Genomic DNA, 25,390 nt, shown 5'->3' with positions numbered 1-25,390 from the left:
CTATGGTTTGAAAAAAATTATGTTTTGAAAGAAACATAATTTGAAATATTCAATCATGCGCCAATTTTCGTAAAGAATACTTAGGCTGGGCCCCCATCAGAGTCCCAACTCCCACTGCAAGCATTAACTCTTGTTACCTTCCACAAGGTAAACACTTGCCCAGATGGGGCCTAACCTGCACGGTCACAATACTCAGCCATAGACATGTGTTGTCAAACTAGCTATTTCTCGACAACTGGTTTCCAAAAGTACAGGAATTGTTTATGAAGAACTACGGAATAACAACCGATGAAATGGGCAAGGTTTATTTTTTTTTTTCTCCCCACAGGTTTGCAGGCCTGAACAAACACGGCGACCGCCGAGGCTTCCCGGCGACCCGCCAGCGACGCAGCGTGGTAATGGGATCACGCGGCCACACGTAACCGCCTTAACCCGATCGCGCGCTAATGCAATAAGCGCGGGGGTACAAGAGCCTGGGTCGGGGCGGAAGTGGGCAGCCCGAGCTAGTCGACGCGGCGAGAGTCGGTGCAGTATCACTCCGCGGGCCACCAGCTCCTCCGCGCCATGTCTGACGAGAAGAAGGACTTGGATGGGGTGAGCGCTCGTCCACTCCCTCCTTTGCTCCTCGCCGTGATGACTGATGGTTCATGATTGATGGTTCATGATTGATGATTAATGATTGATGGTTCATGGTTGATGATTAATGATTGATGGTTCATGATTGATGGTTCATGATTGATGGTTCATGATTCATGACTTGAAGGCCCCACCTACCCGAGCTTCAAGAGAAACAACGTGATCTGAAAAATACTCAAGATACCCAAGTGGGGTCTGTTTACGACAAGCATTTAATAATTCTTTGAGGACCGATAAGAAGTTTGGTTACCGGATTAAGTTTTCAAACTGTAATTTTTATAAGAGTTAAAATGGCTGAAAGGCGTGTTTTCAGAGCTATTCTTAGGTATTAAAAAAACTGGTACAGATTCTTGAAAGAACTCATTGGACTTGCATTACACATATGTCTTTAATTCTCTGCCATATAATGTTATGTTCACTGCTCAAATTTTATAGTTGTCCAATGCACAACGGATTTGTGGGAGAGGGGGGCCAAATGAGGCTACAACAAGAATATCTTTTTGATATGCAGGTTTTTGGGGATCTGAAGTGGAATGAAATACATCCCTCCCCGTTGCTTGTTAGAAGTTCCTTCCCCAGAAATGTTTCCAAATTCAATACAAATTTTTGGCTATCTCATGACCTTCAAGTGCATTTTTTAATGTGACACTTATGAATAGCAGATTCTTACACTGCTTCAAAGAGAAGGCTGTTTACTCTATAATTCTTCATATAGAATGGACCATAAATTGAGCCAAATATTCGTTATATTAAGCTGTTTAATGAGTTTCATAAGAGGGAAGAGGCATGACAGGATCCCAGAGGCATTGAGCTCACGTGACGAGTGCCGAGAGCCGGTACGACAAACATCCATGAGAACTGAGTCAGCACCCAGTCCACTACAACCGTCAAAGTGGGGAAGTTTTGAGGCGGCTGCGCGCCCATTGTGTTCCCTTCCAAATTCGGTTTTTGTTATCGTTCCATGAAAGAAGGGGCTTAGTACATGACCAACATAGGGAACAGACGTTTTACCGGTGGATCAAGATACACCTGAGACTGTAATCAAAGACAATATGATAATTACCTTCTGAGTTACAATCGACATGGATGCATCGTGCTAGTTATTTAACAATTTACCGTCAACACTATTGAAATTTCTCGGCCTGAACAATGAAAGTGAGTGAAGCAAGCAACCATGTAACCAACCATCTATCCACTAGATGATTTGTCAATATTTGGGAAATGTGTTTTGTTTGGAATTTATTTCTGTTGTAGTGTATGCACTGTCTCGTGCGATCCGTTTTGAAATCTCACTAATGCAAAATGTGCAGTGGTGGTGACAATGGCCGATCTATTTTCTCGGGGTATTCTCATTTACTACTTTCCTGCAAGGCCTGATGGACAAATTCTTACCTCAATAACAATTTCTTGCAACCCAGTTTATTCTGATTGTAATTTTAGGAAAGACCTCTCAGACCTTTGCTACCAAATAGATAGAGTGACATGCATTCAGGAACTCCCATCCATCATACTCTGAAGATAGCTTACATGTCTCTTCTTTAAATATTTGTAAAATTTTCAATATTATTTTATATTGTCCAATTCTATTGATAAGGCTGGTTATTTTCAGCCAAATATTTTCATTAGTTTAACATTTAGTTGAAGTTAAACTTACAGTATTTTGATTTCTGCTCATTAGTAATCGTAACCTCACCAAAGTGTCAACTGAATACTCAAAGGCACATCCCTGTGACAGTTAAGTGTTTTGGCAAACGAGCCTTTCAAAGATGTGATCACAAGGTTGGTTGTGCGGTCTACCCGATGTTCCCTCCATTGGTCGAGTCAGGATGCAGGGATGTCCAGAGCACGGTGTGTGCTGCAGGTGGGCCTGGAGATCGAGGCTCCAGGTGTCTCCCGCGGGCCCATCACGATGCCGAACCTGCCCAAGCCGCTCACCCTGGAGGAGAAGAAGTACCTGCTGGCCGTCGAGCGGGGAGACCTCGCCAACGTCAGGAGGTCAGTCACCGACGTCGTCACGCGCGGACCGGGAGAGACACAGCGCTGAACTCCAGTCTCGAGACGGGATAGATGTGTCTTGGAGAAGCGTGTTAAATGAAAACCAAACTGTGGGTTTTCACCGCCATTGTCTTGTAGGCTATTAAGTTTTTACTTGTAGTAGTTTCCAGCGTGTAACTAATCAGAAGATCTCTTCTCCTATAGGTCTGAGCAGGGATGCATATCTGTATTTGAATCGTGCACAGGATGATCCAGAAGGCACACCGCCGGAACCACATCAACCTGAACTGCGTGGACCCACTGGGGCGTGGCGCCCTCACACTCGCCATCGACGCTGAGAACTTGGAGATGGTGGAGCTACTGGTGGTGATGAACGTGCAGACCAAAGACGCGCTCCTCCACGCCATCAATGCCGAGTTTGTGGAGGCCGTGGAGCTTCTGTTGGAGCATGAGGAAATCATCCACAAGGAGGGCGAGCCCTATGTGAGTTGTCATTATCAAACCGACCCTCTAGCGGTATTCTGCCACACAGTCCATTTCCATAGCACAAAGGAGATCATCAACTTGGATACGAGCGTCACTTGAGTTGTCATTATCAAACCGACCCTCTAGCGGTATTCTGCCACACAGTCCATTTCCATAGCACAAAGGAGATCATCAACTTGGATACGAGCGCCACTTGAGTTGTCATTACCAGCCCGACACTCTGGCTGGGTCCTATCGCACAGTCCCTTTCCATAGCACAAGGAGATTATGTACTATCAGATGATCACTATGTGATTTGCCAGGTCCAACCTGATACTATGACAGTATCCTGTCGCAAAGTCCGTTCATGTAGCACAAGAATTTTATATAAAAGAGAGACCGAGCATAAAGGTGAGTGATTATGCTCACCTTCCACTTTTATGGTATCCTGCAATTTAATTGATTATCCACAAGAAAGGCGAGCCCACGTGAATGCTGTGCTCAACTTTCCGATCCGCTAGTACCATACTGTGGAGTCACTTTTTATAGCGAGATAACCCACCAGATGGTGAGCACAACTTCAGATTTTTAACTAAAATACAACTCCCATTAACCAAAAATATTTCAGGCTCGAGCTCCAGGAGATTTAATCGGCATTTATAATTTGTGGGAAACATGTTTAACTTAGAAGTGAGCTTTCTTTTTTCGATGCATTCACATATTTCTTTTTTTGTAAAATATGTGATGAAATAAGGAGAGGTATTGTTATAAAACTCTTAGTCATAATTCAATCACACATGTGACAGATATTTCCAAAAACGAGATAGCGTGCTTTCCACGGGCAGTGTAAACAGCTCGGCAATGCCGAACTGACGGTGGACTGGTTCTCCGTGTTCCAGAGCTGGCAGAAGGTGGACTGGAACACCGCGACCTTCACCTCGGACATCACCCCTCTCGTGCTGGCGGCCCACAAGAACAACTACGAGATAATTAAGATCCTGCTGGACCGGGGCGCCACCCTCCCCATGCCCCACGACATCAAGTGAGTCCCCTGGTGGAGTGTATTCGAATCCTGTTAAATACGATAGCATAGAGAAATTTATAGGTTTACTACCTATCAACTAACACATATCAGGACTGAACTGTATTCCCCTATAGAGTAAATACTCCAACATAAACGTGGGCCTCAAATGGTTTGTTGTGCCTAGAAATTCCGGAAACACTTGCCCTCAGTGGTCATTCTTGCCATGCCCTATACTGTATAGTTGTATTTACTGTGGGTTCCTTTCCGCACGAGCGAATGAGATGCCTGGAGACTGATAGCTTACATGAGACCAGTCATCTGTGGTGGTAGGAAACATCTTCACCTTTCCACCACAAACCTTTTTTGATTTTCAAGGGAAAATATTCAAATCCTAAGGAGATACAAGACATAATTAATTGGTAATATATGTTACAGAGGATGAAATAAACTGGACACCCTACTTTACATTTAACTCCTTGATTGGCATGAATTGCGGTATGTCCAGTTCTCAGCGTTGTTTTGAGCTGGATACACAGATATCGTCACTGTTACAGCGGCAAGAGAAGATTGTCATGCAGAATCCATCCCCGCCCATCAGGACTGTATTCAGAACTGGGATCCAAGCTCTCAGTTGTAAAATGATTTAGCAGTCCAGCCCACAGGTCCCAGTCCCTAGCTGACGGAGAATGCCTGCAGCCTCGATGCTGGAGCGGGTGGCGGTGCGCAGGTGCGGCTGTGACGAGTGCCTCCGGGAGTCCCAGGAGGACTCGTTGAGGTTCAGCATGTCGCGCGTGAACGAGTACCGAGCCCTGGCCAGCCCCTCGCTGATAGCGCTCTCCTCCAACGACCCCATCCTCACGGCCTTCCAGCTGTCCTGGGAGCTGAGGAACCTCGCCTTCGCCGAGCAGGAGTGCAAGAGCGACTACATGGTGGGTGAACGCAGCCCTCCAACCCTCCCTTCCATCCCATCCCTGTCCCTGCCATCTAATTGTCATCTCACCCTTCGGTAAAGGTGAGTGGTCAGATCACTCGCTGCCCACAAAGTTGATCCGGAGTCGATTCCTCGTGGATCAGACACTGATTTTTTTTTTAGTATTGGGAAACGAGGTGAATGTTGCAGTGGGTTGGTGAATATTCTCAGGGTAATCCTGTTCCCCTTCACCCGGTAGCACCCATAACATCCTCCGATCTCACCTCAACACCTCTCACTGCCTCTAATGACCCCGATGTTAACTTCCGTTAAAGCCTCATTCACGCATTCATTAATTATTCAGCTTTATATTAGGGCTACTCTTTCATATTCTCAACTCTCGAACCATCATACAGATAGTCATGAGCCATGACAAGCCTACCAACATGAATGAAACATATGTGAATCTGGAATTAGGGTCGCTACAGCAAATTAAGCTGGAATATGAAGTCAGCATTATTGCAAGCACGTCAGCACAATTGTGTGCTATGATCAACCAAAATAAATTTTTAATCAAACTTGATGTGGTAAGCATGAACATCAAGTCTAGTTCAAACCAGTCAGGGTGGTTTCCATCATCAATTCGATGTTCTTTCTTTAATGTGTCTGTGTGAGCATACATATCCTTTGCAGATTAGAAACGTTGCAACACGGGCCTCCCAATGAGCCATAAGGAAATGGTAATGTTTATTTTCATCGCGATTTTGAGGCGTTAAGGAACAGGCTGTACTGAGAGGCCAAGGAAACCCCATCCTGGCTTCAGATACACCCAGTCCCCCATTATCCATTCGGCTAACTACCAAGTTGGCAAGTAGATTACCCACAAAGTGCCACTGGGTATCCTAGCAAAATCTACCACTCTCAACCTGGGAGGGAGATCTCCACAATAAAAAAAAATGTCCCTGAAGCAGGGGCGTAGCCAGGAGGGGTTTTTGGGGTTCAACCCCCCCCCCTAGCACCAAATCTTTAGTTAATTTCTTATTCGTCACTCAAACAAATTTCATATTAAAATTAATAAAATTTTTACCATTACAATATTGAAATTTAGGTACCGAAAACTGCTAAAATAGCACTATTTTACACCTTCAAATCCAAATTTTCCCGGGGGAGGACCCCGGACCCACCGCTTTAATACGGGGGGGGGGGGGGATGCTTCTTAACACCCCCATACACAAATCCTGGCTACGCCACTGCCCTGAAGGAACTGTCGCTGGATCAAAAAGGACTGAGCAGAGATGGACGCGTGTCCCAGGAGCTGCGCCGGCAGTGCCAGCAGTTCGCGGTGGACCTGCTGCACCAGACACGCAGCTCCCAGGAGCTCGCCATCATCCTCAACCACGACCCCGACAGCTCGTACGAGGAGGGCGAGCCCATGAAGCTGACCCGGCTCGAGCTCGCCATCAACTACAAGCAAAAGAAGGTGATCCTTCCCCTCAGCTGTAGGCTCCGCGGGATATCTTGTTGCTCCACGGGATATCTTGTTGCTCCACGGGATATCTTGTCGCTCCACGGGATATCTTGTCGCTCCACGGGACATCTTGTCGCTCCACGGGACATCTTGTCGCTCCACGGGACATCTTGTCGCTCCACGGGATATCTTGTCGCTCCACGGAATATATTGTCGCTCCACGGGATATCTTGTCGCTCCACGGGATATCTTGTCGCTCCACGGGATGTCTTGTCGCTCCACGGTATATCTTGTCGCTCCACGGGATATCTTGTCGGTGTTGCACCTTGCCAAACGTCTCATCAATAATAACTCAAGGTTCCTCTAACAAAATAATCGATTTTGTTCAGACTGCATTATTTTTTGTTGTCACCCTAAGAGATACGCTAGGATGTATATTTACAAAAAATTTTTGTGATTTAAGATTTTTCTAGTGCTAATTTTCAGTATCCTATAGCAAGAAAAATTTATGCATCAAGTAAGTTCGTTAGATTTTAATATAGCAGGAGAATCTAATATGGATGTAATAATATATAAAGCCCAGTCACTCCAATTCGTGATTCCTTTTTCCCACGTCTAATATGTGGGGCATCCTAAATAACTCAATCGCAAGAGGGAGCACAGCTGCCACGAAATTTACTTGCATCCAGTCACAACATCTTTGCCAAAAGTTAGTTACAATTGTTAGCATTGGTAGTGGTTATTTTATCGTGTTTATACCTTCCTCGAATAATTCCAAAGAATGTTTCTGCACGATAGAAAAAAAAAGATAATCATGTCGGCATCCTCAATACCATGGTAAAACTTTAAACTATTTTAAACTGTCAAATTTGTACAGGTGGCAAACTGGCTAATTCAAGTCGATATATGCGCATTTGTTGATCGGAGTGACTGACAGAAGTAAATTACAATACATTCGGTTTAACTGAAATGCACTTTAGAATATGCAGTGTTCTTAGTATCATATAGCCCTATCTAGTTACCATGTTTATCAATTTTGATGTGATAATGTCTTATAAATCGATGAACGCTGCACGCACGAAAAAGCATGACTCATTGTCATGTTCCGCCTGAGCCGAGCATGCAAGAACCGGCCAACCACCGTGCGAGAAAATCTTCTATAATATCAAACAGGTTAAGGCGGGCTTTTTAAAAGCAGCAATTTAAAAAAAAATTGAATTATTTGTCCAATTTCGTCATTTCAAATTAACAATTTATTGACATTGATTTGATTTCAGTTTATTTCTATAACTAATTGTTCGTGACTATATGAAAACAAATTATTTAAATTAAATTTGCAAAAACTATAAATAATATTTGGAAAATTAAAATTATGTAATTTTTCATCAATGTTTTCTTACGACGTTTCACGTAAAATTATCGTCCGTAAACCGACTTTACAGACAATCCCCCCCCCCTTTTTTTTAATTAAAAATGGTAAATCTTCCAAACAATATTTTTAATAATGGACTTTATTTCAGTAATGAGTTATGACAATATGATTTACTAAAGGGACATTCCTTGACCTCTGCTCGGGTTGTAGTTCGTGGCGCACCCCAACATACAGCAGCTGCTGGCGGCCATCTGGTACGAGGGCCTGCCCGGCTTCCGGCGCAAGCCCATGCTGAAGAAGCTGACGGACATCTGCAGCGTGGCCCTGCTGTTCCCCTTCTACTGCCTGCTGTACATGGTCGCCCCCAACACCTCCACCGGCAAGCTCATGAGGAAGCCCTTCATGAAGTTCCTCATACACGCCTCCTCCTACCTCTTCTTTCTGCGTGAGTACCTGCCGTCGCGACGCGCGCACTTTCGGGACCTTCCTCTGAGACTCATCAGCACGGCATTAACAAACATTGCAGAAGCAACGAACCATTCCGCGTAGTTATCATGAGCATGAAGGCTCCTCTTTTATCTCATTAACGTTGAACATTTCCTTGAGCGGGGAACACGTTGGTTTTACTTTGTGTGTGTCATATCTTTTGTATCGGTCATTGGTGTGTTGGATGTCAATGTTGTAACAAGTGTTTTATAACAACTCATCCACATGGATGTACAGCATGATTGAAAAGCTGCAAAAACCTAACACAAAAACACTGTGGAAAAATAAAGCAGCAATGAGCAGCTTCGCTGGAATAGCTGCAGTTCGTCTCGTGTCATAAGTATACAGATATTGCAGACAAATTTGTTTCATGATACAATTTTTTTCGTCTTGATTTATGTTAAAAAGACTGCCCATGATTTTGGGAAAACCCCTGGAGTCACAGAAAAAAAAATTTCCATTACAGCTTTTATGTTTATATAGTTTAATTTTGGTGGTCATTCAAAGACTATTGTTGTTTCCAACCGACCTTTTTAAGCTTTTAGCATAATATATTGGAGATGAAAGTAATACTTGACGAGAAGATTGTTTCGAGGAATGCATAGGTTATGCCTCATGGATGTTGTCAGTGCTGCTGATCCTGGTGTCCCAGAGAGCGGAGGTGCACTTCATACAGCTGTTCGGGTCGGAAGGCATGAACACGGCCTTACAAGAACAGCTCATGAAGCAGAGAGGCAACGGACCGTCCTTCCTGGAGTGGGTCGTGGTCATATACGTCCTCGGTAAGTCACGGTGTAGGCCTACATTCATGCCGTCTCCAGAAAAGCCCAGGCTGGTGCATTGTTAGCATTTCATTGCGCAATGCGGAGACAGGCAGTACACGTTTTTACATGATGTTACAGAATATAGTAATGTTTATTAATGAGGTAAGTAGACATTGCTACGCCGTAATATCGCCTCTCAATGAATTTGACCTCTCGCAGGCATGTTTTGAAATGTATAGCCAGCCAGATGATGCAATCATGTCGCTAGTTATGTTTATTTCTGTTTATAAATTATGTCAGATGCATGCATTAATCTTCCCACATAGACCGTGAGGCTTCTTTGCGGATGGTGGACACAGCATTTAAAGTCAGAGGCAAGCTGACCTCCACACGAGCAGTGCAGCGCGTGTTCCAAAGAACACAGAGGGAGATATAGAAGTGCGACTCTTACTGTGGAAACTGAAACCATGTTTTGCACGACATGTGATGCTATCTGTTGGGTGGGCCCATAGCTACTAGCAAAAAAACAAACTTGGGCTAGAGGTTCAAATCAAAAGTTTTAGGTTTACATTGTTAATTTAACTACTTGATGAATAATTTAGTAAAAGAGATTTTAAACTGTTCGAAAAACACTTAATGCTGTTTTTTATTAGAAAGCATTTTCTATATGTATAAATAATTAGGAGATACAAAATGTCTGGTATTCAACACCACAAAATATGTGGCTACCAAAATAAAGTGAACTAATTTCCACTGGTTTGTTTACTTGATAATAACTTTTGAATAAGGGAATGTATGTCTCGCGAAAACATTTCGAGATCAGCTGCGTGGTAAAGCACTGTAGCATTGTCTATTGGTTGAGTTTCTTTCAGGTATATGTCAACTGTCGCCCCACGAAACACAACAATTTTGCACGGGCATACTTTATTGCAGTCTAAAAAGAGGTCAGATTGTTTCGCAAAAAATGCATGCCCCTACTTATGCACTACTTCTCTATGTTAGTAATATATTATGAAAGCTACTATCTGGCGGGTGGGCTCCAAACTACTTCAAAACTCTAGGTGTCAGTCTCGGCAGTTAAGAATTTCTCTCCCCCGTGGCGCGTGCTTGCCTAGGGTTCAGATTATGATATGTTATGAAAGCTACTATCTGGCGGGTGGGCTCAAAACTACTTCAAAGCTCTAGGTGTCAGTCTCGGCAGTTAAGAGTTTCTCCCCTGTGCCCAGTGGCGTAGCAAGCGTGTAAGGAGGAGTGGGGGTTTTGCCACCACGACGATTTCGCGGTTACTGAACCATCCACCCCGCTCTCTTTAAATCCAGAAGGTGCCGCCATTTTCAAGTCTGGCCAGGGGCGCCAGTCACCTTAGCTACGCCACTGCCTGTGCCCAGGGTTCATATGGGAAGAGACGTCCGAGATCATGGTGGAGGGCGTGCGCAGCTACCTGCGCAACATGTGGAACTTCATCGACTTCATGCGCAACTCCCTGTACGTGGCGGTGATGCTGCTGCGTGTCGCCGCCTTCATCCAGCAGACCCAGGAGGTGTCCCTGGATCCGACCACGGCCTTCATCCCGCGCGAGCAGTGGGACGACTTCGACCCGCAGCTCATCGCCGAGGGCCTGTTCGCCGCCGCCAATGTCTTCAGGTCAGCACTCCACGTGCTTCTTCCATGGGCGTCTTCAATTTCGTCCCCTCCAATAATATATTTAGTTTCGGAGTTATATTAAAAATATGATTTCTGTGATACAACCCATATGTTGCGCATGGTGTATTTAGTCCAATCGTGGTAATGCGAGCACTTTTTAATTCGATATTCGTGTAAAATCAAAATCAGGTCCGATACCGAATGCAGATATGTTAACTGTGGTTTTACAAATTTGTTCTCTGAAAATATTTTTTTATAAAAAATAAATTATATATTGCAACGAACCATAATTAGAATATTTAGGAAAGAAAAATGTCTAAAAACCACCTTTTTGCACCTTCAAACCCCAAATTTTCCCGGGGGAGGACCCCCGGACCCCCCGCTCCTTTTCCAGGGGATGGATATTCCTCAACACTAAATCAGTTGAAGTCCCCTCCAAAAAATATATCCTTGCGACGCCCATGCTTCTTCTGACCTGGTGGATCAGGGGAAAGTAATCCCTTGACAGTTCTGTCTTAATTTACTTGCTCTGGAATTAAGAAAAAAAATAAAGCTGACTCCCAATCCACCCTTAAAGGACACATACTTGGGAGGACAAGCGAGGGTGCCGATCTATTGGTTGGAATACGATGTCAGATCAGTAGAATGCACTGCGGATATATTCCCGCCGTTGTGGAAGTATCTGAAAAATTAGTTACAGTTCCAAATTTGGAAGCAGCAGTTTCAGAATATTCACAGTCAGATCTTTTTTTTTTAAGATCATTTCCACCATTTCAATTTTGGGTTCACCCACAATTGCACTAGAGTAATGTGTTCTTTGTAAGCTTGTTGAAATGGGGGGTAAGAACATTTTTACCTTCGTCAGACATTTGGGGTTTCTACGAAATGTAAGTGATCTGCAGTGGTGTTTGTCCATATATTCTCACCAAGTTTCATTTCTGTAATGTTCTAGGAAAATTACAATTTTTCACCAAGATCAACCAACACATATGATATGGCTGTCTGCAGAAAAATTAAATTATTTTCAGTGGAACGTTTTCACTAAGGCCATAAGCGCCCACTACTACAATTATTGTTGTAAACATTTAATACTATGGATAAATGAACCCAGAAATAACCTTAAAGATGACATGCATTTCAAGCATGTGTTGTTATTTAGAAATAAGTTGATTAACTGGTACTGTTTTCTCATTAGCGCCAAATAAATCTCATATTTTAATTTGATTCCTCGAATTAACTGGACATTTTAGAAAATATTGTTTTTATAAACAAATTTATTTAAAAATATTGCTCTCTTACATTATGTCATATGTGAAAGGGGTGCTACATAGATTGAACAACAGTTAAATTAACACCTTTGGAAGGTTTACTATGATTATATCTGTGTGTGACAAAACTAACCTTGACATTAGCCTAACAACTTGTATCAATCTTATAAATTTCATGAAAATCCTCTGTGGGTAAAAATAATCTATGTATACACAATAAATTATTTTTATCATGGTCTTATTCCAGTACTCAAGCATTCTCAAACAGAAATTTCTCTTACTGAGATTTAAATCCTTTCAAGGATACACAGCCTGTACTTAAGCATTCATTAAGATATGCTGATGGTACTATAGTTAAGACCTCACACATTTGTGGATTATGTTTTCAGCGCCCTGAAGTTGGTACACATGTTCTCCATTAACCCGCACCTGGGACCCCTGCAGATCTCTTTGGGAAGGATGGTCATTGACATCGTCAAGTTCTTCTTCATTTACAGTCTTGTGCTTTTCGCCTTCGCCTGCGGTGAGTAACTGTTCTTTACCGATGCATAAGAACCATGACTAGGAGGCTGGAGGAACAAAGGTCTTTCCCTGATCACTTAATGACACTTTAAAGTCCTATGCATACTCGGGCCAATATTTACTGCTATTGGTTCGAATCCGGGATAGCCTACCGATTTCACTTTTCCATGGTTTTACTGAAAACACTCCAGATAACATAATGGTTTCTTAAATAAAGACATAAGCCCATTCATTTTCAGTTTCCCTGCATTGTGTTATTGTAGATTTCTAGCCATAGTTATTTTGATATCGACTTAACGTAAAGCCCTAATTAAAACATAAATAAACTTGGGGAAGAATTCTGACAGCTTAGTAATAATATTCGGAACTAACTAACTAGGTTTACATTGGCTCATCAAAGTCATTTAGAATGAGTCTCGTAATAAATTTTGAATGAGTGCAGAAGTAGAACAAATGATAAATATGTTTCAGAGTTAAGCCTATTGCAAATAGAGAAAAGAATAGTCTCCAAAACTGTTAACGATCATAGTTGTTGCACATCTCCTTAAGTAATGCCCTCAAGCTAAATAAATTAATGCTGGTGTGTTACCACATCCCCCCACGGATAGGGTTAATTGCAAGGTACTCGAGTACATAAAATACTCTGTTGACTACCGCGTGTGTGATAGTCGAGGTATCGATGGTGTTTGCTGCATTGTACAGTGTCGATGGATGCGCTCAGACCCACGCACAGCCGCACACACGTGTGACCAGAAGGAGCACTGATATTTGTCGTAAGTCGTTTGAGCTTAATAACTTGGGGGGGGGGGGGGGGAGTGAGAAAATAATAAAGAATGGGGGATGTATACCCTCCCCCCTCCCGAATAATCAAAAAATATAGGTATCATTCCAAGGAACAAAAGAAAAGGATTCAAAAGCAAACAGCGGGCAAATAAATTATATCTCCCCCTCCCACTTCCTTCTTGAAAAATGAACTTCTCCATACGCTCCTTCCCACAGAATGTTCCGATGGCAAGTGTGTACTGTGTACTGCGGCAGGTCTGAACCAGCTGCTGTGGTACTTCGCGGACTTAGAGCGGCGCAAGTGCTACCACCTGCCGGGCGACCTGCCCGACTGGGAGGGCAACGGCGATGCCTGCATGAAGTGGCGCCGCTTCGGCAAGTGAGTAGCGCACCCATGTAGCCAGGCGAGTCGCTGAGCACCGAGTACTCACTCTTATCTTGCAGAAATGGCTCCGGTGGTAATCTGGTGAGTTACCAGAAGTTGGGTAGGCCTCGACCGGACCGCGGGTATTCTGGGTGTTTTGAGGGGTCCCAGAATGAGGCGGGAGGTTGGTAAGATACGCCAACAGCACTAAGCTTTAGGGCTTTGGGGCTCAGTCAACTGTTTGGTTAGCTGATTCCCGACTGCGTGTGTGGCGTGATCCGCACCCACGCCCGTGGGGGCCCCGGTGCCTGAGTGACACGGCACTCAGGCGCCAGGTCAACAAAGAAAAATCCCGTTAATTATGAGTTGATACTCATATTAACAAGTATCCCAAAACAAAAGGACATTAAACACCCCGGAGAGCTAACCGCTATGAGGGGTAAAGGATTTTCATATCTTTCTTTCTTTCTTATCTTGCAGGTCCCGGTCAAATATAAACCTTACACCTTGTCTTATGGTTATGAGCATTGGGACAATGTCAGCTGCTTCTGACCGTTCTGATGTCAGATCTCGGGCATACGCTAGGATAATACACATAAGAGGAAAATCAGCCCACGTCATCATTGCCTAATGTTCTGTGACAGCCTGTTCGAGTCGTCGCAGTCGCTGTTCTGGGCCAGCTTCGGCGGCATCGGCATCGACAGCTTCGAGCTGACGGGCATAAAGTCGTACACGCGCTTCTGGGGACTGCTCATGTTCGGCTCGTACTCGGTCATCAACGTGATCGTGCTGCTCAACCTGCTCATCGCCATGATGTCCAACTCGTATGCCATGATCGACGTGAGTACACTGCCTGCCACGTCGTGTGACCACTGATGGAAATGGCTCGATATTTAAAGTCTGGTCGACTTCGGGTTCATTAGAGATCATGAAAGGTGATGAGATGCTGTTGAATCACTGACGGCATAAATATTTGGGGGAACAGTCTTACTACTTCTTACACTAAAGACATTTCATCGCTTCCTTCTTTCAGCTTATTACACCACACACATATTTCAGGCATACAAAAATAACAGGACTATTACTCGGGCAAGAGATCTGACTTCTGTGTGTACCATCACTGTTTAATCCATCATGACCCTGCCTCAGCAGGAAACAAAGTCGGAGGTTTTACATGGTTGCTAGATGAACATCAAAAGAAAACAGTACAAAACATAAGCAGGGCTTTCTAAAAGAGTACAAATTTTTTTGTGTACTCTTTCATGCAAAGGAAGTCTGAATAAATAAATATGTCTGTAAACTATTATTTTTAATTGATGTGGTGTGTTATATTTTACCTCAGTTACGCACAAATATAAATTGCATTGTTTTTCACTGAAAATATTAATGTGTTCATTTTTTTTAAACAGTGCTGGAACTAGTCAATGCTAAAAATAATATATATATATCATGTTTAATGAGCACAGTGATTATTTAATCATACCCTATGCTAATATTCATTAATAAAATGTATGAATCAGTAAAATGTTTTTATGCATATATTTATCTACCTTGAGCTTTGAGAAGCTGTTAAGAGGTTATCAGACTGTGCCTGGCTGAAGGTATCACGATAACAACCAAGAAATCATGGCAAACAGATTATTGTAAATCTCACAATGATTGCTGTTTTCAACAACAAACTCCCAAAGTAATCACCACGAGTTCTTCCTCATCATCAGTCATACCAGGGTTTCCCCAAGGTAACGTCTGCCATAGCCGTGACAAATGGACCGAGGGTCGGTGTGCTGCAGGAGCACTCGGACACGGAGTGGAAGTTCGCCCGCACCAAGCTGTGGATGAGCTACTTCGAGGAGAGCGCCACGCTCCCGCCGCCCTTCAACATCTTCCCCACCGTGAAGCACTTCATGAAGCTGCTGGGCGTGAGGAACAAGGACAAGATGCAGCGACAGTCCACAATCGTGAGCACACTCTCGTCCTTAATTGAGATGCCGTGCTTACCTCAAACTCTAGGATTCTCACGGATCTATAGAAAACCCACACATTACCGTATGTAATTCCGACGTGATGTCTGGCATCGAATTGCATTTCAGAAATATTTAAACATGTGCACATGCGAGAACGTTTTTCTGGTGATCGTTAAAATGTATTCTTCAGTGTTTCATATACAATATAAACAAAGCTCCCAAAGCTCCATGGTAATAGATTTGAATTTATGATAAGCATACTGCGCATCAGTCCACTGGCTTGCATATAGAGGCAACAGTACTCTTGATATAAATTCTAGTGTCATCCTTAACTGCTTCTTTACTTCTTTGCCAAATAAATGGTCGGGTTGGACCCCATGATGCAAGTCAAGTATAATACACTGAGTCCAAAAGTTCTGAGTGTATGATTTAAAATTAACTACAAGTAGAAGTTTGGCTTATGGTATGTTGTGTGGCAAACAAAATGTTGTCATAAATATAAAAAATGTGGTCGACTCGTATAAGAATATAGTCAGGTGGCTGCAGAATAATTTCAGGCGATAGATGGGTGTTATCATCTAATCCTGGATTGGACCAGCTGGTACCAAAATTTTGTCGAGAAGCTTTGGAAAACTCCCATCCGATGGTAGGACGTGTGCAACTGGTAGCAGAGTGGTAGCTGGAGTTAGTAGCTGGATGCTCTGATCTGGCAGAAGTGTTGGCAGCACTGCGTTGTGCCCCCAGCGCAAGGAGAGGAAGGAGAAGGAGCGAGACTACCGCTACGCCGCAGTGATACGCTCACTCGTGTGGCGCTACGTGTCGGCCAAGCAGCGGCAGGCGGACGAGAGCGCAGTCACGGAGGACGACATCAACGAGGTGAAGGCAGAGGTGTCTTCCATGAAGTGCGAGCTACTCGAGGTGCTCAAGGATAACGGCATGGACATATCGAGCGCTGACGCCAAAGAGAAGAGTGAGTGGGTGGCATGGCCAATATGATCTTCACAGTTACATATAGAGTTAAAGAACGTGTATATACCTCTAAATATAATTGCTACAGTCACATGAGGCATAAAAAAAATAGGTTTATATAGTAAAATCGTCTAAAATACATGAGACAAGTGATGCTCAGTGTTCCTGGTGGCATGAGCTGTACTTGGCGTTGTAAACAATGTTATTAGTACTAATATTTTAAGTGTTCATTTCACTTTTATTGCTATTTATTTTATATATAATTTTGAAGCATGATATTTTTTTAAGAACTTTAGAGTAATTTAAAAAAATACATAATAGCATTATTTTCAGTACAAGAACAAACAAAACTCTGCCTAAGTTATGGCGGTACTACTTCTTACCTCCATGGCCTAAGTCACCCATTAAAAAGTACACAAATTTGAATGTCACGCGTATGCTTACAGCTCTCTAGGTTTATGAATGCTGTAGTAGTGCATTTCGTGCTTCGCTCATGTTAACAGGCCTGAGTTTTCTATATTTTGATCTACAACATTTTGAAATATTTTTTATAAGTAATTAACTGTTGGTAAAGGAAGCTCTTTCTGAAACCATTAGCATTGTATATTTACATTGTTTGTCCAAGAATTAAAGGCCCATTGTCATTTGAGGTGGTACTAGTTGGCAACTCTATCTTGTAGCGTGTACTCCCCCCTCCATAATGGGTGGTCACTTGGCTCGGTGGTTTATCCAGTCTGGCTGTGGCTGCTGTTAGAGATGGATACTATGCTTCTGTCTTCCTCCAGATGTGAAGTGCGCTCTGTTATTCACTATCTTAATGTGGAGAAGGGCCGCCCAGTTTAAATTTCGTCGTCGTCTGGCGGCCATTTATGATGATGTGATTAACCAACATGATGTTAGTAAGTGGTGTGCTGAGTTCTCGAGAGGTAGTATCAATGTGCATGATTTAGAAGGAAGGTGAAGGAGGTCTTCAATTGATGATGCACTGTTGGGGAAAATTCAGGTTAAACTTCGTGAAGACCACCATCTGAGAGTCTGGAACCTTGCAATTTAGATTCCAGAAGTCAGCAAATCAACGATCAAAACCATTTTAACAGACGGGTATATGAAGGTGTGCACTTTTTGGGTGCCGAAAATGTTGATATACGTTCACTAGGAAAAAAGTATGGAAAGTGCTCAGAAATTTTTGAACCATTTTGAAAGTGAAGGAGATAATTTTTTGAACTCAATAATTACAGGTGACAAAACATGGGCTTACCATCACACTCCTAAGTCCAAAAAGAAATACATGACATGGCGTCACCCCAGTTCACCTCGTGTTCGAAAATTTCGTCAGGTGATTTCTAACAAAAGAGGTCATGGCAAGTGTATCTTGGAATCGAAAAGGAGTTTTCCTCATCGAAATTTTGCTAAAAGGGAGCATAATCAATGCTGATTGTTATTGTGAAATATTAAAAAGAGCGATACAAAACAAGAGAAGATTGAGGTTGAGCAAGGGAACTCGTTTGTTGCATGACAATGCCTGCCCCCTTACAGCAGCTGTAACCACCGCACTCCTGCAATCTTTTAAATTGGATTTCCTTAGTCGTCTGGCTTATAGCCCTGACCTGGCATCCAGATTTCCATCTATCCCTTCACCTGAAATAACATTTGGCCGGGAAACGCTTCACGACTGACAAAACAAAGTCCAGGAAAAGGTGTCAAGCTGGTTGCTGAATGCGGCGGGGAGATTTGTATGAAAAAAGGGATCAATTACCTTGTTCCCCGACTCAAAAAAGTGTGTTGAACTTGCCGGGGGATTACATAGAAAAATAGTGTGGGCATGGACGAACAACGCCATGTACAAATTTTGTAGGAATAAAATTTCCTTGATTTTTTAAAACGAAAACCGTCTTTAATTTTTGGACAACCCTCATAGAATCTAAACCACAAATCGTCGGCTTACTTCTAAAACCTCGTAAGTCCAGATTTTCCCAGTTTTATATTCCGGATGTGTTTGGTGTTTATTTTCATTTTTTCATAGTGCATATGCTAATAAAACCTCGTAAGTCAACTCTACTAAGTCTCTTTTCTATTCACAAATTATAAAACCTCGTATCTTTGTCAGTCGAAACCGTGCTCCAAAAGCTCATAAGTTCTCCTGTAAAATTGACTGAAATGGAGTTACGAGGATTTAGAAGTAAGCCAACGAAATGTTAAATTGTAACCGTATACACCTGAGACGTTGTGTGGCAGCGATGAGACGTCGTGTGGCAGCGATGAGACGTTGTGTGGCAGCGATGTGACGTTGTGTGGCAGCGATCCTGGGCAAGAAGATGCGCATGTGGGAGCGGCGCCTGATGAAGGACTTCCACCTGGCGCCGGTGGCCAACGAGGATGAGATCGAGTCCCTGAAGGAGCCGCCGCCGGAGAACGAGGACTCGCTGGCGCGCTTCCGACGCATCGCCAAGCTCGCCGTCATCAACTCCAGTGCCCACAAGTGGGGCGAGGTCATCCGCGGCGCGTGCGAGACGTGAGTGGACCGAGATTCGCAAGTGTGACTGGGGGTTCGCATCATGGCTTCTGGATCCATCACATATCTGCTGTAAATTCTATATTCAATAATTTAATCATGTATACCTACATTTGGTACTATAGGGCCTAGATAATAAATTCTCAAGCTTGACTAACAAGATTCATCCTTTAATCACTAGGGTCTTTTTTGTTTACACAGAGGGAAATACAAATGTTACACAATTAACACTAATCAAACAGCGCTGACTTCCTTAAGTATCCAAGCCTAAGCTTTGTCCTCTTTCGAACCATAATCATAATATAATAATAATAATTCAGTAACCCCCTGCAAACTGCGGTTGTACTAAGTTATTTAATGTTTTAAATTTTGTGCTAAATGCACTATGCGTGCCCTGTGGGCCTGAATATTCTTTCATTGCTAGTACTTAAATTATTTATTTTTCTGAAAAAGTAGAAAGTGATATGCTGTATAAATAACTACCACTACGGTACCTCAAATCAATTATGTTTATCTCTGATTTGTGATTATTATAATTAGGACAGCCATAATGCAGGATATAATCTCCAGATATCGCTGTGGAGAGATGACCAGCAAGATTATTCTCTCTCTCATAGTATGAAGGTGGAGGTGTATCATAACACCTGGCGTATAACTGCGGGGTCCTGACTAATCTACCAAATGTGGCGTGGACAACAAGTTTTTTTTTGGCATGGCTCGTGGTGAACAGGCGTGCGCTGTGGCTTGCGCGCAGGTCGCAGATCGGGCGCTGCAACAACCGGGAGTCGTTCAAGACGCAGCAGAACCTGCAGAAGGCGATGGCGCAGGCGCGCAAGCTGGTGTCGTGCAGCCCCATGGGCGGCGACTCGCGCTCCGTGACGCCCATCCCGCTGCCCGAGACCACGGGCGCCTCCATCATGGAGCTGCTCAAGGACATGACGCAGGAGGCCAGGGACCAGCTGGGCGCGTCGCCCTGCCATCGGGGCAGCGGAGGTGCGGGGCTATGTACCTTCGAATATATCGCGCACCGAGAATAATAGGGCCACATCTCAAAAAAAAAAAAAAACTAAATTTTAACAGGAGACTGAATAAATGAAAGTTTATTCTTAGCCGCAGCAATCAGGAAGTGCATAATGTCGGCACTGTTTCTATGGCACAAGTCAAAATATGGCCATGGTGTATTCCAACCCACCCTCAGCTGTACGAATAATAAGGCCGCATGTCAACATGTGGCTGTATTATTCTGACTTTTTTTTTACAAATTTAAAATGTAATAAGGACATAGCTCATCTCAGGTGAATATTTATTGTACTACATATATATGACATTGTTATACCGAATAGATATGGCCATAGACATTACAAATATACAAAAATGTAAAAAAAAAAAATTATTTGAATTGTGGCCCTATTAATCTCGGTGTACGATATATAGTGTATATAAATCGCGAGTGGATAGGATTTACTCTACGTTTTTTCAGGAGCGTATGATGAGCAGCTTGGGAACTTCACCGCTGCAAGTGTGCTGCCGTAACGCCCTGTATCGTCTTAGGTTGTTATTTACACGTTAGAGCGCAGCACTGTCGCCCGCTGTCATTACCCGCACCCCTCACATATCATTCACTGCAGCTCAAGGTCGTTCAACGGGAGGAGGAAGGGGTGTTTGAAGAGTTCGACACTTGTCCGCTAGGGACCACCACAAGTCGATGCCCTAGAGATGGTGGCGATTGCGGCGGTGAATTAACCAACTACCTCAAAACCGTATTAGAAATTTTAACCTGGGCTGGCGACTTCTATACAGTATATATATTCAAAGTACCTATCTTGGGCGATGATCCCAGGGTAGCCGCCCCCCTTCCCTTGTCCATGGAATTAAGAAGGTCCTCTTCGAGGAGACCCGCTTGCACTCGCAGAAGCTTGACTGCGAAATTGATTTTTTATGTCAAAACTATATCTTAACCTTTTCTATATTTTAATTGTTCTTATTATTGCATGCATATAGGCCAAAATAAGGGCAGATACAAAATACACGAATGGTATGCAGAGATAACTTTTTTGTCAGTTAACGCAAGTTCGAAAAATGCGGGACCCCGCTGCTGGAAATTTCCTCGGGCCCTCCTTGCAAATCCCACAGAATTGAGCCCCTGCTGCATATCACCATGTTACAGGCGCAAATGTTAATTTACAGCGCACTAGGCAGCACTCAGACGGACGAGAGGACGTGCAATCGCAGCTCCGTGATGTGTCCAAATGCACCGTTGGAAGCAGTTGACAGACGGGGCCTTAGACCTGTAGGAGACATATGCATTAGCAACGTCACTTTCGTGGTATGATTCTTCCAGTTTCATGTTGTCGCTGATTAATAAGTGTGAAGATATTCCTATTTGGTACATTTCTGTTGTGAAAGCACCATTGGTAAATGTTCGCTTTTTCTGCTGCAATTCCTATTCGCCTCCCCACACACCACGTACATATCGGCCATATCTGCGAATGTAAAGATTGCTAAGCTGATGTTAATAAATTTTGTAGATGCACAACTGTAACCGCTAACAGTCAATATTGCATTAATTGCTGAAGCAAAAAATATTAAGATGCCGCAACTAACTCTTCACTGTGCATTCCACAGACTGTTGGTTGCTAGTGCGTATGTATAACTCAAAAGGTGTAAGCCCCGCTCCTTGCCTGCTTTCCACGGAACATTTGAACAAAACCGCGCTGCAATCGCACGTCCACTCATCCGCTGGAGTAACGCCTAGTGCGCTGGAAATTTCAATTGGAGAGCTATTGTTTGCGCCTGTTACTTCGCAGCATTGCGATTTCGAACATGTGTTCAAAAAAATACTTTTAAAAAACGCTTTACAAAGATTTTATATTTTAATTGAATGAATATCTTGCAAAAAAATTATGGCTTGTATTTAAAAGTAAATTTGTTAGCAGCCTTTTTACTCTGTTAATGTTCCATGTTTTAGGCAGTGGTAGTGGTGGAATGTTCCTGAATGTCGGGGGCAGCAGTCAACAGGCATCCAGAGGCACAACGCCGTTATCTTTTCTGGTCAAGACACTGAAAGACGAACAAAATGCCTCTTCCATTCCACAGAGCACTATTACAACCAACAAGGCAGAAGACAAAAAACAACAGAACGGTGTTTCGTGTGACATGAAAGAGAAGAAACAGCATCAACCATCTGGGGCGAAAGAAATAGCTGCAGCAACATCGATAGTTCCTACTGGCGGGACAATTAAAAAACTTTCCCCTGATGAGCGAGAGGGTCGGCCTTCAAATAACGACCCGAGCCCTCTGATGGCACCTAAAAGAACCAGTGGAGAGTCCCCGCCGAAAGTGATCAAAAGGAAGGCCCCCGCACCAGGCTGTGCAGAGCGGGACGATGCAGCAGCTACGGACAAGAAGACTGGGCCGCCCGCCCCGCCAGCCCAACAGACGGCCTCAGGGGTGCCCCAACCTCCACAGCAGACCTCCAACCTGCCCAAGTTCGAGGTGACGCTCTCGCAGTCGGTCAACAGCAGCCACGCCGGCGGCTCCGCTATGGGCAGCACCGAGCAGCTGATTGGGAGCCCGGGCGAGTCGCCGGCCCCGCTCAGGCCTGCCAACAGGATAGATGACGTGAATACCATCAAGAGGGTGCCGAAGGCAGGCTGGCTGTAAATATAACTGGAGAGGATGTAGGAAGACAGCAGCATTTCTGTGCTCATCGCACATGCTGATGTCAGAATATGCTGAACATATTTTGCGATTTGAATACTCTGTATAAAAACTTTATCTTAGTACCGACTTCAATGGAAGAAGATCATACACATTCGTAATAAACTAATAAATTTAATACAGTTTAGCTTTCCAGGTGTTCTGTTGTTTATTATACTTTCTCTGATTTTAACTTTCCTCAACTCAATTTATAAATATACCGGTACATATTATAATGTATAGTTAAAAAAGGTTATTGCAAATACACTATAGGTACTCATATTATTATTATTATTATCATAAACCTGCAATGTGCTCGCTTCCATCATTATATGCCTGATAATAATATATGTTAACACAGTTAATAAACCCAGCATATTTGATTTTGTAAGTCACTCAAAGCAGATGCTTCTAGCTTCTAGGGATACTGCTGACCTCCTTTAACTAACCCCATCTTCTTTTTTCCTATGTTCTGATGCAATAGACCCATAACACTATGTAGGGTCTTCCCTTTTCACTTTAGTAGTTCAGTTACACTGTATTGTGTAACCTATGACATTTTCATAAAAAAATAATTAATTTTAAACTTTTGATATGTGTCCTAGAGAGTTCTAAATCAATATGAGTAGTTTCTCCAGTTTCTGAAACTTATTAACAACTGTATAACTTTCGCTATGGGTTCTGGATATTGGCAATTGTTGTTGACCTACAGAAAGTCATCAGTTAATGTTTTTTGATTAAAGAGAAGATATATGCTGGTAAACAGAAATACATAATAAGGCCATAATAATTGCTTAGTTGTTTCTTGTTTATTACAAAATATTTGCTTCTTCCAGTCAGAAAGTGCACATTAATAGTGTGTTTGAGATGATTGTAAAATAATGCTACTGAAAATGTTATTTTAGTTTTATTGGTGTACTTGTTATTTCACAATGAAAAATATTTTGTGCAGGAAATAACAGCTAAAAACTATAAGAAATCCTTTCAAGTGTGTGATTATATACGGAGTAAGATAAATTTTGAATAATAAATTATAATTATTTTTTATTTGTATGTTCAGTACTTTCAAACTCTTCGTACCCCATGCAATAAATTATTCCATTACCAAGAGTGTATTGTATCACTTTCATAAGCCTCTCCAACTCAACTCCTTGCCACTCTAAATCCAGCTCTTCCTCTGCAGCCTTCTACTCTTTTTGCTGTCAATCATTCCGACTAGCAAATCTTTCTCCAGGAGTCGTGTTTCTTAATGGGATGTTTTCTAAAATAACTTATTAAATCATTTTTCAAACACACCAAAATTTAAGGCCTGTATTCCAAGACACAATATTAAGAGTTTAATGTTGAATATGCTACACCTGTACCCTAACCATATTTCTAGTGCACAATAGGACATGGCCAGTCTTTTATTTTTAGGGAACAGATTTTGGTGTCTTATCTGTTGCCAATCTTTTGCCCAAATTCCGTTTTTGCTACTGCCTGGAATGCCAGGCTCCATCGTTCAAACATGTGTATAAACAACTACCCTTTTTTATTAAATGTAATTTACCGGAAATAATTATCACCCGTACTTTAAAAATACCACTTGTTTTTAATTGTTCACTTTCATTCTTACATGATGACCAACTACTAAAACGTAAAACCCTCTGATGTTTATGAAAGACGTTTATAATGGCATAAACATATGAAACCAAGATGGCGTCTTTCAGTTTACTAGCGTTTCGAATATTATGCGCTTGGCAACACTGCTTATTGTTGCTCTTTTAATTTTCAAGACAAATTATAACCTAAGGCTGGGTTCACAATTGAAAAAATAACAGTAACAGTAACAGTAGGTCGTGTGCATAGGATATGAACGCCATGTTTCCTAACCTAACGATTCACAACAGCAGAAAGTTGGTCGTGTGCACGGGAGCGAGGTCGTGCGCATAGGAGTGAAATGAATATATTTTATTTCGGTCGCGTACGCATGGCACACCAGCCAATGAGAGAAGAGCAAGGTGCTTTTTTGGCGAGACTAGAAATATGTTTATATTTATTAACCATATTGTGGTAAGAAAATTTCGAGATAATAATAGTATTATCGTTATTTTGAAAGTTAATATGTTTATTTACTAACACTGCTAACAGATGTCGCATAGTTCGCGAAATTTCATTGGCTGAAATTAACAGTAAGAATTCAATTGTGAACCGATTTCGCAGTTCGCACAGGTCGTGTGCACAGGTCGTGTGCATGGCTTGCTATGCACTCGCTTAATTTTTTTAATTGTGAACCCAGCCTAACAATACGGCAAAGATGTTAACATTCGCCAAACTTAAAAAATAAATTCATTAAAAATAATATTCAACATTGAGTTCTTTATTTAGTCAGAGATTTATTTTGAACTATGTTTATGAACGAGTAGCCTATTGAATTTACGTTAATGTTTATAATATGTATTTTATTTTTTGTGATGTCTTTGTACTTTGTTCGTTTAATACGTATACGAAGTTGTTACGGGACGTATGTATACATAACGTAATTTAATAATATAAAAATTAGTAC

General features: G+C 42.5%; 1 protein-coding gene across 1 annotated transcript; it reads left to right on the top strand.

Moving 5' to 3' along the window:
- The first annotated feature begins 512 nt into the window (after nt 1–512).
- On the top strand, nt 513–25,390 carry LOC134539754 (transient-receptor-potential-like protein). The gene is made up of 17 exons (XM_063382030.1): nt 513–594; nt 2,498–2,631; nt 2,877–3,114; nt 3,996–4,138; nt 4,848–5,049; nt 6,343–6,510; nt 8,081–8,315; nt 8,986–9,138; nt 10,509–10,764; nt 12,422–12,555; nt 13,593–13,716; nt 14,346–14,541; nt 15,492–15,659; nt 16,410–16,635; nt 18,933–19,146; nt 19,901–20,139; nt 22,115–25,390. Exons 1-17 carry the CDS (start codon nt 565–567, stop codon nt 22,807–22,809), a joined length of 3,555 nt encoding a protein of 1,184 aa, XP_063238100.1. The 5' UTR covers nt 513–564; the 3' UTR covers nt 22,810–25,390.

This window comes from Bacillus rossius, chromosome 15 (assembly GCF_032445375.1).
Source record: "Bacillus rossius redtenbacheri isolate Brsri chromosome 15, Brsri_v3, whole genome shotgun sequence".
Classification (NCBI taxonomy): domain Eukaryota; kingdom Metazoa; phylum Arthropoda; class Insecta; order Phasmatodea; family Bacillidae; genus Bacillus; species Bacillus rossius.
Note: the sequence above shows the minus strand (reverse complement) of the source record. Positions and strands in the feature narration are given on the sequence as shown.